Raw genomic sequence first — 14761 nt, forward strand, 5'->3', positions numbered from 1 at the left:
TATTCTTCAATCCACAACTCTTGTGAGATGTATTGTGTTTTTTTTTTAGTTGTGAATGTACCCTTTCATCTTACCTTTTATCTTATATGCAAACCAAAGCATTTAAAATACAAGAAAACATTCTTTTCAAACATTTCTCATAAACTTCTTTATAAATATTCAAGGTAAACAACTTGTACTCTTTTAAAAATTATTCTTTACAACTTTTTGTCAAAAATACTCTCTTCTTTTCTTTATTTCTTTCTAGGGAGGACCATGGATTTAGACATTCATTTTTCTTCTTTGTATGGTCAAAGAGGGGTCACAGAGATCAAGACTCTCAACATGTGGTGATTTTACTTAAAAGCCCATTTAGTACTCCGCCAAGTCTAATTCATAAATAAGGATTGATTTTTACTTTCCCACCAAGCTACTATACGTTGGGGATACTTCCTGGAGGCAGAGGCGAACTCAAGATTTGAAGACAACGGGGGCACTACTAAAGGCGGATGCTGGTTAGTCGAAGTACCGACACTTTATCGAAAAATATTGTCCAACAAGTATGAAATTGAAGGTATATATAAATATAAATTAAACAAAAAAATAACACAGTTCACTCTATGGTTGGATGGTCTTGCCCCTTACTCTACACTTTGTGATTGCTAGTTCGAATTTAGCTTAAGGTTTTTAATATTGCACGTGCACCCACTCCCTCAAATGTGTGTCCGCCTCTGCGAGAAGTTACTTCTAACCTTCCTCAGAGATCCCAAAACTTTCAAAAATAGTTATAAACAGTTCATAAATCATAAATATTCAAATAAAATCAAAGGAGGAAGATCAATTCATCGGTTTCTACAAAAATATCGGTTAACCTTTATGGCGTATTGAACAAGTGCTGGAAAGAATGTATTTATTATTCAAAAGCAGAAGCTGATTAAATAGCGTTATGATTTGTTCTTGGGTTTACGTAGGTGGAATCATGAATTATTATTATTATTATTGTATAGAGATATTATTTAATTAAAAAAATAATATTTATTAATTTAAAGAGTGTTTTGAGATTCAATGAAGGTTCATTTTGATTCCATCAAAATTATTGTATCTTATTAATTTATGTATCATATTTATTGAATTATATAAAAAATAATTTTATTATACATAAAGTTCAATGAATACATCAAAATCATTGTATCTTACTAAATTATGTATCATATTTATTGAATTCACTAGATATAGGACCCCGTGCCAGCACGGGGCCCAATATATATATTTTTTATTATTTTAATTTATGTCATATTATGGAATTTGAGAAGTTATTGAAATTTTTATATGTTTTTAAAAATATTTTAAATTTTTAGCTATTGTGATTTGTAGTACTTTTTTTAACATAATTTTGAAAAAAAGATTTATTACTTTGTTTGTTCTAATTTATGTGGCACATGCAGAATTTCAAATATTAAGCATTTTTTATATGTCTCTTTAATATATTAAGTTGTTAATTATTGTATTTTATTGTACATTTTGAACCTAATTTTTTAATAATATATGTTATTTGCCATGTCCCAATTTATGTGGCATTAATTGATAGATTTGTTGGAGTCGAGANCTACACTCTATTTTACTCTCCAAATATAGAGTTCTCTATTTTTTCAGACAACCAGCTCCAACCCAATACTCTATTTTACTCTTTAAAAAGGGATATTTCAATATAATATTATTATTTCTATTTCATTCTTATTTTCTTATCTCATAATATAAATCCTTTATTTCATTTTGCCAATAATTACTTTATATAATTTTCATGTGATATAAAATTTTACTTTTTCAAATTTTTATTTAATATAAAATTATATTTTATTCTAAATTTTAAATAACATAAATTGCAAGAAAATATTAAATAATATACAAATTAATGGACAAATTCATATAAAAGTGAAATACATTTACATAAACATTACATAAACACTCAATTTTTGAAATTATTACGATGCGCCCATAAATGCTCTATTAATGCATTACATAGTTCAAAATGAACATTTTTGTCCTTAATTTTTTTTATGTCTATCTAAAAGTTGTTCAAACCGATCTACCACCATTTTTGTCCTTGGAGTGGAGCCTGTTCGACATCTTGAATTGGTGCATTAAGATCACATTCATCCTCAATTATCATGTTGTGCAATATAATACATGTAGTCATTATATCATGTAGCATTTCTTTTCTCCAAAAACGCGACGGTCCTGAAAAATTGCAAAACGTGATTGCAAAACTCCGAATGTACATTCAACATCTTTTCGGCATGATTCTTGTTTCATCGCGAATTAATTATTATGTTATGTATTGTATTTTATCTTGTATTTAAATTATTATGTTATGTATTGTATTGTTATTTTATATTTAAGTAATCATATTATTATGTGTTTTATTTTTAAATTAAATTATTCATCTTATCATTTTAATTTTGTGTATTCTTTATAGTGAAAATAAATAATAAAATTAAACTATATTATCGATGAAAATTAGAAAAAATTAAAATACCATTAATTCGGGATGAACGTAGTATATATTAAATAAAATATTTTTAAAAATATTATATTACATTTAAAAAGAAGTATGAATATTAGATATTTAATTAATGACATTATATGTAAAATAATATGATAATTAGAAAGTAATAAAAATAATAATAAAATATTCAAAAAGTGAAATAGTTGGAGAACTACTATTCACCTCTCTAAATATGAAGAATAAAGAGTGATATAAAGGTGGGTTGGAGTGTCCATTCTCTATTTTACTCTCCAAATATAGAGAATGGAGAGTAAAATAGAGGTGGGTTGGAGATGGTCTAAAAGTTACCCCCTCCATTTCATATTAATTGAATTGTTGAGATATTTTTTATTTTTTAAATTAACTTAATTGTTCAATTTTCAAGACTACTTTTAAAATGTTTTTTCAATTTTACCCTTCATTAGTTAGTACTGGAATTATTTATTAATTAATGTTTAGTTATTTTAATCATAATTTTGATAATAATTAATAAGGATAAAAATGAAAAGTTAAGCCTAATTTATGTTTTAATCTTATTTTCTTAAAAGTTGTGAAACACCTCAATTGTTCAATTAATATGAAATGGAGGGAGTAAAAGCCAAAAAGTAAAAGCTAAAAGCCAAACTTTTAGATTTCCATTCTTCATTTCTAATTTGCAATTTCTCCTCTTCTTAGGTAATGCCTGTGCAAAAAGTTAAGATTTTGAAAATTTCTTTTGGATAAATGAAAAAGAACTGTGAGTGTAAGTCTGTTAATAATTTTGTTGTTTCATGCTTAAGAAAGAAACCCCAACTTTTTTGGTATTTATTCTCTTCCCATGTTCTTCTCAAGGGAAATATGAATTTTATGTTGTTGTTCTTCTTCTTCTTCTTGAACTTGGTTGTTCAAGTAGGGAAACTTTTATTTGAGATTCTAGCATAACTTTTAGTGAACACTTGTTATTATATTTTATACTTTCAACAATGGGTACAATGATGTATTGAAATGAGTTCAAAAAATTAGTGTTTTGAAAATAATGCTTTTGGTCAATTAAAAGTTAAGGTCTTTTCTTCAAAGTTAAGTTTAGAGTTAATGATTTTGTAAATAGTGTGTGTATCTTTAGTGGAAAGTAAATTTTTGTTGTTGTTGTTAAACATTGTTGTTGTTGTTTGAACATTGTTGTGAAAGTTGTGAAATTTTGTTTTTTTGCTAAGAAATGTGAATTTTTGTTGTTGTTCTTGAACATTGTAATAAGAAATTTTGTTGTTATTTTTCTTGAACATTGTTATGAAAGTAGTGAAATGACAAATGACTTGTTGGATAAAATCTTGATTGTTGTTTAGAGATTGTAACATATCTTTTAGTGCATACTTCTTTGTTATTATTATATTTGGTGTTGTTAAAGGTGTAGTAAAAGTGATTTATTTTTGGTGTGGTTGTTGTCCTCCATGACATAAAACAAAGATCTTGCATTGGTTTTATTTTTGTCCAATAGAAGACGGTAGGATCTATTGGAAACATATGAGGAATCTGTTGCAATAGATGACTTATATGTTGGAATAATATATTTGTTATATTTTTTATGTTTTCTCTTCTTTTGAGTGATGCACAAAGCAATTGAAACCTTTTTTGTTTATCTATTTTTTGCAGATAAAATGAATTCAGTCAAAAGAAAGGAACAAAAATCAACTTCGTGCAGAATGAGTGAAGTACCTAGAGTACAAACACCATCGAAACAACTTGCTGATGAAGCCCTTTCTCAAAGAAATCATATTTTTCCAGTTGTAGATGCAGTAAAAGATGAAGTGGTTGAAATAGAGGAAAATGAGAAAGTAGTGCAAGGAGATAGAAATGAGGAAGTAGCTCTCGGAGGAGGAGGAGAAAGTAGTTCGAGGTCTAGAGCCATAGGGAAAGAAGTAGGGGAAAGGTCGGCGACTGATGTTGAGTTTAGATCAGAAGTCCAACATAGCATCCCTTCAACCCCTGGATTTGTCAAAACTTTCAGTATTGACAAGTTTCAAGTGAAGATGCCCATTGATGATGATACAAATTTTGGTGATTCTGTTGTTAAATCTGTGATGGGAAAAGTATTTGATAAATTCAGGGTGATATTGAAGGAGCAAAAGTTGGAGACTTTCTTTAGGTCTAGCTGTTTTGGGTTGTATCTTGATCTTCCTGAGAATAATAATGCACGTTTTCAAATGACTATGGTCTATGGTCTTTTGAAACGTAGGATTCTATATGAGGATGAGGAAAAAAAAGATGAGATCTGGATAAACTACTGTGGCATGCCAATATGTTTTAGTATTAAAGAATTTTCCATAATTACTGGACTTAAATGTCATCATGCTGTTCAGCCTCTTCCTATTGTTAAGCCAAAGAATACAACCAACAAAACAAAGAAAGTCGAAGGCAAAGAAAAAATAGCTGATGATGATGACTTGGTGGACATTGTTGGTAAGAGCTACAAAAGCACAAATTTGCTCAAAGATCTGGAGTCTAAAACACTTTCAAGTAAGCACAAAGAGTCATTGTGCTTAGTTTGGTTCGTGCATGCTATTCTATGGGCCAAAGACACCAACCAAATCATACCAGCTAGTTTGTTAAAGTTATCTCGGGATCGTGAGGAATTCAACAACTATCCATGGGGTCACGAAAGCTACAATTTAACTGTAAAATATTTGTTGCAAAAGTTAACACCCAAAACAATCAATCTATATGGTTTTCCTTGGGCTTTCATGGTAAAGTTATGATTTTCTTCTTTAATCTTTCATTTTTTGTTGAATAATTATTCTGATTTGCTTATTGGCATAATTATATTTAGGCTTGGGCATTTGAAGCCATTCCTCACCTCCGACAGCAAGTCAAGGACTACTCTGAAAAGGTTTCTTATCCAAGGATCCTTAGATGGTTGTCTGCCAAGAACAACATAAAAGTGAATGTTGTTGACTTGTTCACCCCTCCTGATGATGCAGTAAGTTTTCTTTTATGTAGATTTTACTTAATTTGAAGGACATATGTAGCAATCGATCTATTAAATGTTGCTACATATTAAATATTTGTTTGAGTTCTTCTAACAGATTATGTGCACCAAATGTGTAGTCTATTGCAGCAAATTGCAAATCTGTGAAATAATAAAGCTGATTCAACATTTGTTGCACATAATTTTGACATATTAAACACTTTTGATTATACATGTGTTGATTTCTTTAATTATTGATTGATTTTCATGATTCAAATACTATTTTAATATATCTACTTGTTGATTGTAGATTGTGCATCCGTGGCTTATCCCTACTGAGCTAGAATCAACCATGCCATTCCTTCTTACTTTAGGATTTGTGAGAACTTTACCTGATCCTAAGGTTATTGATAGGATTAAAAGAGAATTGGATGGAGCTACATCCATCAAAAGGGAAGCACTGGGGGGTGGTGATGAGGCTGTTGGTGCTGTTGGTGATCCCCTAGGTGATGTCGGTGGTGGTTTTGATGGTAGTGGTGGTGGTGATGAGCTTGATGATGTTGCTCATTATTCAGTTTCTGAAAAAGGAATTGACCATGATGATGGTCACAACATTGGTGATTTTGGTGTTAGTGAATATGGTGGATTCGCACCATTTAGTTCACGCGCAACAACACCTCCATACAAATCGAGGCTACAAACATCTGTTGGTGTTGCCTCCTCTAGCTTATGTTTTACTTGTCAATGCAAGGGTTGCAATGAAAGACATGCTGAAATAGTTAATCGTATCCATGCATTGACTGAAGCTGTAAATAAAAGACATGCTGAATTAGTTAATCGTATCCATGCATTGACTGAAGCTGTAAATAGTCTGGCACCAAAAAGGGGTATCAATCCATCTAAGAGGGTTTCAAACTCCTGCATTCCCATTGAGATTAGGAGGAGGAAGAGGGCAATTTCAAACGCATTGTCAAGTATCAAAGTAATTAGAAAAGTTGTCAATCCACTTCCTCATAATGTTCGGTCAGCTGTCCAGCTTAAGCTTCAAAAGGTAAATATTTACAAGCTTGTAGATCCTCCAAAGAACAAGCAGCTTGAAAAAAAATCCTCAAGGCCAAAAAGGGAAGAAAAAAAATAAATCCCGAAACACTTCTTTGAAGAACTTCTTGAAAGAAAAAAGAAGCTCTTCACTAATGTCCATAGAGTTCTATTGGCATACTATGTAAATATATACTCAAACTTAGTACTCCAATTTTGAGAATTCACATGTAGACAACTGAACTTGATCTCAACTGACAACTGAACACTAATTCATCCTCATTGTGTCTCATTGACACTTGATGCTGACATGACATATACATTTGGAGGTGTTTAGATGATCATTTTGTAAGTTAGAGCATTCAACTAACACAGTTGGTGACACGTTGAGGTGTCTTGATGTGCTTACTCAAAAGATTGGAGTACAACTTGCCAACTGAAGCCAAGTTTGAGTGCCTGTTTATGCCAATTCTTTTTCACAACTTGTCGAAGATTTTTCAAGTTTATATTTTATTTAGCATCAAAATCCTTGACTATATTATATTTATCTCTTATATAAGCTCTATTATTTGATAATTGTTAATAGGTATAAATTGGAACCTCAATCTATCACTTCAAATATAATTTGGTATGTGGAAGGTAACATTGACACAACAGAAGTAGTTTGTCAGCTTCACAGTCCTAACAAACATAATTGTGTCATTTTGGATGATTGCAGGTGCGACCTTCAGAAGCTGAATAGCCTGCAGGTTGAACACATCTACAGAGAACAGAATTGACTTACTAATAGACTTGCATCGATGGGCACTGCCACTATTGAAAATCCTATTACTATGCAGCTTTTTTGGGAAATGCCACCATCATCGGAGAACCTTTGGCTTGACGATAAAACTGGTGCCACATCCGTCAGGAGGATAAATGCTATGCATCATAATCCTTCTACTATGTATGATATTAGTAGTACAGTTTGTAGTAATGCTGGTGATAGGTCTTTCGTATCTGCTGTAAATACTGCTGGTGGAATAGTGGCCCAACAACCACAAACTACCATGGCTCAGCCACATCTCGGTTCTCTGTAGTTTTTGTTATTAATATAGCTTCTCTGGTTTACCAAAATAACTGCTTGGCAATTGTTCCAGTTGCATTATCTACTCGACAGAGCCGTTGGAAGTATTTCATGGATTATCTCTGAACTTTCATGTTATAACAATGCCCTTCATGAATATTTCCATGAATTCTGCCAGAGACACTTATCGTCATGGCACTTACGTTGCTTCCTTTGCTGCTGGTAGTTTTGTTAAAGGAGTTTCATCTTTTGGATATGCTCCTGGAACAGCAAGAGGTATGGTGCCATGAACTAGGATAGCTGTGTATAAGTTCAGCTTTGATGAAGGAACTTTCGTTTCTGATTTAATTGCTGCTATGGACCAAGCTTCTGTTGGCGCCATGATGAAGGGTGTCTTAGTTTCTGCTTCAGCTGGGAATAATGGTCCTGAAATGGGGCCTTAAAAGAATGGAGTGCATGTAGCATCATAACTTGTTATAGCACTACACAAGAAGACTTAACAGTCTCTGATCAAATGGATGCTATCTCAGAGTCGAAACCCTGAAGTTGTAATTAGCAGAAAAGGATTGGAAAAAGTTGTAGACTATGCAAACAAAAGTGCTGAACCGAAAGTCAGCATCAGTGGAAACACGTATTGATGTAAAGCATGCTCCAGCTGTTTCTGCATTTTCCTCCAGAGGTCCCTCTCTAAGCTGTCTTCGAGTTGCAAGGCTAGATATTATGGCACCCGGGATGTTAATGATGAACTGAACTACCTATGAGCAATTCACTAATATAAAAAAGACTACAAAAATATGGTTTAATATTCTTGGGGCTAATTTTTTCAGTAAGGTGATTTTGGCGGCATAATATATAAACATGACCCTTAACTTGACTTTAGCTGACAACTATGCCCTCCAACTTTGGAAGTGCACAATTAGGCACTTAAACTTGTATGAAATTGAAAAAATAGACACACGTGTCCTACGTGGCATAATAAATGTAGGACGCCACGTAGGACACAAAATTGTCGTGTAGAGTGTCATGAGTCTATTTGTTCAATTTTATACAAATTTAAGTGTTTATTTGTGCACACCTAAAGTTAATTGTCATAGTTTTCAGCTGAAACCAAGTTAAAGGTCATGTTTATAAATTATGCCGGATTTTGGCTGATGATCCTACTATGACTATTTCCATGAATTCTACAAGGGATACTAAAGGTTAGAGCCATCAAAAAGGGCTTAGCCCATGGGGCCGGCCCGACCCAAACCCGTTATTGGAGCAGGGTTGGATATGATTTTTCAAGCCCGTTTAAAATTGGGGCTTATAAGCCCAACCCTTTTAGACCCTTAGCCCTTGAGGCTTGATCGGGGGGCCCGGGGTTGGCCCATGGGCCAAATTATTTAAATTAAAATAAATATTAAAAACTAGAAAACTTAAATGTAACCTCTAACCTATACGGCTATAGTAGATTAGAACTACTAGACAATTAGTATGTGAAGATTTAAAAGGCTAAAGCCTTATAAATTCTAAAGCCATTACTCTTAAAAACTTAAGTCCCTAAGCCCTAATATCTAAATTCTTGAACTACAACTCTCTGTCTCTTCACTCTTATAGTTTTATTGTCGTCTCGTTTCTGTTACGACATTGGACAATTTTCACGCATGTAACAATTTTCTTGATTTCATTTAACCAAATACTTTTAAGTAATTATGTATTGCTAACTAAAGTTTTAGTCAGAAGTGTTCTTTAATTTACTAGTTTGTTTTTAAGATATTATTAACTTAAGAGATTATTTTTTTTCTTTAAATATTTATTGCTAGATTTTTTATTTAGAATTATTGAAACAATGTTACTGTTTGTGACATTGATTTGACATAAAAAAAAAAAGGGCTGGCCCGCCTCAACCCTTGACCCTTCTGTGGTTGGGTCGAGTTGACCATTTTACAACCCTTTGAAATGAAGGGCAAGCTCGCCCCAGCCCATCAAATTCTTTGGCCCACGGGGCTTGGGCGGGGTAGGCTGGCCCGTTTTGACGGCTCTACTAGAGGTCATGGCACACATGTTGCCTCTATTGCTGCACGTAATTTTGCTAAAAGAGCTTCATATTTTGGATATGGTACTGGAACAATAAGAGGTATGGCCCCATGAGCTAGGATAGCTGTGTATAAGTTTAGCTTTGAAGAAGAAACCTTCACTTCTGATTAAATTGTTGCTATGGATCAAGCTATTGCAGATGGTGTTGACATACTGACTATTTCTTATGGGTGGGTTAGGATTCCATTGTATCAAGATTCTATTGCGATAGCTTTTTTTGGTGCCATGATGAAGCGTGTCTTAGTCTCTGCTTCAGCTGGAAATAGTGGCCCTGAAATGTCTTTACTAATGGACTTGAGATGTCCAACCCCAAGTACAAGGATTGGTTTCTTTAGGACAAAATAATCCAAATTGCTCTCATGGTCTTTGTTGATGCCACAATTGCATCCACTGTAGCTTCTGCACTCATCTCCAAAGTTGTGTGGGATCAACTTCACACTTCCTTTGCAAACAAATCGCAAACCCATTGTAGACAATAAAATTTGCGTCGAGAAAATAATAATCAAGAATGGAAAATTATGCAACAATCGTATTTATTGATTTAAAGTGTGAGTGTTACAATCTCTATGATTCCTCTGAATTTGCCTTTTCGGATATAATTCAAGGGCTCTTGATCTTGATCTTGAGTTTATCTTGAACTTGATCTTGATCTTTGATGAACTTGAACTTTATCTTGATCTTGACTTCTAGTTGATTTCAAAGGTTTCGAGCTTGATCTTGAATCTGGTGGTCTTGATCTTGATCGTTTTTTAACTTGAACTTTATCTTGATCTTGATTCTAGGTTAATCCAAGGGCTTTTAGCTTGATCTTTAATCTGGCGGTCTTGATCTTGATCGTTCTTGAACTTGAACTTTATCTTGATCTTGAGTTCTAGTTGAATCCAAGGGATTCGAGCTTGATCTTGAATCCGATCTTGATCTTGATCGTTCTTGAACTTTATCTTGATCTTGACTTCTAGTTGAATCCAAGGGCTTCGATCTTGATCTTGAATCTGGCGGTCTTGATCTTGATCGTTCTTGAACTTGAACTTTATCTTGATCTTGACTTCTAGTTGAATCCAAGGGCTTCTCTTGATCTTGATCGTTCTTGAACTTGAACTTTATCTTGATCTTGACTTCTAGTTGAATGCAAGGGCTTCGAACTTGATCTTGAATCCGGCGGTCTTGATCTTGATCGTTCTTGAACTTGAACTTTATCTTGATCTTGACTTCTTGAACTCTTGAACTTGTAGAGAAATCTGCGGCTTTTGATCCACGAGCTTTCTCTAGCTTCTTGTTAGAAGTCTTGGTTCTTTTTCTGAATTATGAGGACCCCTATTTATAGTTTTAGAATAAAGGAATTGTGATTGGAATAGGACTCCCTTCGACCAATCAGATTTAAGTGACATGACATATGGGCTTTATGGAGCGGGCTTTAATTAAATACATATTTATTGAATTTAAATAATTAGCTCAATTATATTAATCCATACTATTTATTTGGACTAATATCTTCATGAATTTAATATAATTTGAATCATTTAATAAATTTTAAATGACTACACCCACATCTTCAGCCTTCGTACCATCTCAAACGAGTCAGCAAAGACCACAAATCAATTGTTGAATATATGCGAGAGATTCGATCTCCTTCCGATGAACTTGCCACAACAGTTTCACTCATCAATAATGAATAACTCGTGGTGAAAATATTGAGTGGACTAGGGCGGGAGTTTTGTGAGATCTCAGCGGCCATACGGGCACGAGACTCTCCAATAGCTATGAGGAACTTTTTGATAGGCTTATTGTTCATGAACTCATCGAACACGAGGACCTCAAGAAGAATATCACCAAGGTCACTGTAGCTGCCGCTCAACGTGTGATAAATCCTCCACCATTCTGACGCAACAATCGACGCCCACCCAACAACAATAATTAGTGTCCCCAAAATAGGCAGTATACTCAAGGCAACACTTTCCAGTATCTGGTGGATAATTCCCAGTGGCTCAACTTCCCACACCAATCTTCACAAGCTCATTGTCAACTTTGTGATAGATTTGGGCATATAACAAGTGGTTTCCTCTCCCGATCTCATAACCACTTTGAAGCAAAAACAAATTTTGTTGTACAAACAACGCTGAATGACCCCTGGATTCTCAATTCAAGTGCGTCTCACCATATTACCTCTGATACCAACTCCCTCTACAATGTTTAGGACATTAAAGGGATCGAGGAAGTGACAATTGGTAATGGTAATGTGATTTCAATTACTCAAACTGGTACTATTTATTTTAATGCATCAAATTTTGCCTTCAAACTCTCTAATATTTGTGCGCTCCCGCTATCAAACGCAAATTTATTTCAGTGCATCAGTTTTGCACAAACAATCTAATCTCAATAGAATTTTTTCCTTTAAAATTTCTTATAAAGGAGCTGACTACAGGAACACTTCTATTGCAACCCGAATAAACTAAGACTCTATGTATGGCTTGTTAGCGGAAACATGAAATTAAAGAACAAGGAAGAACAACAATATTTAACGTGGTTCAGATCAAAATGATTCTACGTCCACCAAAGAACAATTGCACCAATATTATTTCACTCTGCAAAGATTACAAGTGAAATACTACAAGAGAGAACATCAAATGCCTTAGAAGGTGAGAAGGCAAGTGAGAGGATGAGTTGGAAATGAATTAAGAGCTACCTATTTATATGAATGAATTCTTCCTATTGATGTCATCCATGACATGGATGACATCAATATTTGTCAAAAATGTCAAGATTAAATATGTGAAACCATTTTATGGTTTACCTAAATTTCACCTACCAAGATACTATCTTGACTTCTATTTTGCACTAATTATCTTCCTACCAAATCTTCATATTAATTCATCTTTCATTGAGTTTGATTCCACAAGAACCAAACCAACTCTTTCAATCTCCACCTTGGTTTGCGTTTTGACCATGCGTATAAACAACTTCGGCCAAAACTTTTAAGCTTACTGGGCAATCCCGTTGTAAGAAACAAGAAGAATCAAACCTTTGTTGAACATACTAGCTCCACCTTGCAGTTGTTCTCTCAGAGTTGCATCAATTGATGCATACTCCGGCCAAGTCCTTGCAGTGTACAAACTTGGTAAACGATACTATCTTGGTCAACATGTTTGCAGCGTTATCGTCTGTGATAACCTTCTCAACCTTGATAACTCCCTCTTCTACAACATCTCAAATGAAATAGAATCTGACATCAATGTGTTTGGTGCGCTCATGAAATCTTTGATTTTTAATCAAATGAATAACACTTTGACTATCACATCTTAGAGTTGAATCAAACTCAATTCTGCCACCAAACCTTTCAACCAGATAGCTTATTTCACTGCCTCCGTTGCTGCCATGTATTCTGCCTCTGTTGTAGACAAAGCGACAATCGACTGTAAAGTCGATTTCCAACTAACGACACTACCGACGAAAGTAAAGATGTATCAAGTTGTGGATCTCCTTCTATGAAGATCCCCTGCATAGTCATAATCTACATAGCCGAGAATTGAAACACCTTCACTTTTCGAGAAGGTTAGGCCAACATCAGGAGCTCCTTTGAGATATCTCTATACCACTTCACAGTTTCCCAATGCCTTTTTCCTGGATTTGCCATGTACCTGCTTACCACACTTACAGATTGAGAAATGTCTGGAGGTGTGCACACCATAGCATACATAATGCTACCAACTGCACTTGCATAAGGAACCTTTGACATATGCTCCACGTCATCCATAGATTGGGGCATTTGTAACTCTGAAAGTTTGAAATGAGAAGCTAACGGTGTACTTACATGCTTGCTCATATGCATAATGAATCTCTCAACAACCTTTTTGATGCACCTCTTTTGATAAAGATGTACAACACCGTCTTCTTTTGAAATCTCCATTCCAAGGATTTTCTTTGCAACTCCCAAATCCTTCGTGTCAAATTCCTTGCTCAACAGTTTCTTCAAAATATTTATCTCTGTGATGTTAGCAGCAATAAGCATATCATCAACATATAACAATAGATAAATCATAGAGTTACCAGACATCTTCTTTAGATACACACAGCTATCAAATGCACTCCTCGAAAATCCATGTGTAATCATGAATACATTAAACCTCTTGTACCACTGTCTAGGGGATTGTTTCAAACCATACAAAGACTTCTTCAGTTGGCATACATGATCTTCTTTTCCTTCAACTAGGAAACCTTCAGGCTGATCCATATAGATTGTCTCTTCTAGATCACCATGTAAGAAAGCATTTTTGATATCAAGTTGTTGAGGCTCTAAATCAAATTGTGCAACCAATGCTAGTAACACACGAATTGAGCTATGTTTCACGACTGGAGAGAAGATCTCATGGTAGTCAATTCCTTCCTTTTGGCTGAAACCCTTTGCAACCAATCTCGCACTGAACCTAGCACTTCTACTTCTGGAATACCGTCTTTCTTTCTGTAGACCCATTTGCATCCAACTGTCCTCTTCCCCTTTGGCTTTTTAACTAAGACCCATGTCTCATTTTTGTGAAGAGACTCCATCTCTTCCATCATGGCTAACTGCCATTGTGCAGTATCTTTGCAAGAAGTTGCTTCAACATACGAGGAGAGCTCGAGATCCTTAATCTCTTTTTCTGCAGCTACGAACGCATATACAATCAGATTTTCTTGCTCTATAAGACGTTCCGATTTCCGTATCTGCCTTTTGTCTCTTCCCTTCGCAATTGTGTATGGTTCTTTGACAACAAGTTCTTCAAGATCTTCATCTTTTGACTCATTAATTTGAGTCTCTTGATCCCGTTCCTTGGTAAGCTCCACCTGCTCGTTGTTCTCATTTCTTGATACCTCCACAGAAACTTTACGAGGATCAAGTATAGAAGACTCATCAAAGGTAACATCTCTACTAACTATAAATTTGAGTAAGAACAAACACCAAAGTTTGTACCCTTTTACTCTATTTACATACCCTACGAATATGGCCTTCTTAGCCCTTGGTTCAAGCTTTCCTTCATTAACATGATAATAAGTTGGACACCCAAATATTTGCAAGTATGAATAGTTAGAGGGTTCACCTAACCAAACCTTATTCGGAGTCTTAAAGTTGGAGATCGATTGA

At 34.4% G+C, this 14761-nt stretch overlaps 1 protein-coding gene across 1 annotated transcript; it reads left to right on the plus strand.

Moving 5' to 3' along the window:
* Positions 1-4156: 4156 nt before the first annotated feature.
* Positions 4157-5952, plus strand: LOC125845630 (uncharacterized; the record flags this gene model as incomplete). Its single annotated transcript, XM_049525181.1, has 3 exons — positions 4157-5244; positions 5328-5477; positions 5776-5952. Coding segments are annotated over exons 1-3 (1413 nt in total), but the record flags the coding sequence as incomplete, so codon positions are not given.
* Between the last annotated feature and the right edge of the window lie 8809 nt (positions 5953-14761).

This window comes from Solanum stenotomum, chromosome 11, assembly GCF_019186545.1.
Source record: "Solanum stenotomum isolate F172 chromosome 11, ASM1918654v1, whole genome shotgun sequence".
Classification (NCBI taxonomy): Eukaryota; Viridiplantae; Streptophyta; class Magnoliopsida; order Solanales; family Solanaceae; genus Solanum; species Solanum stenotomum.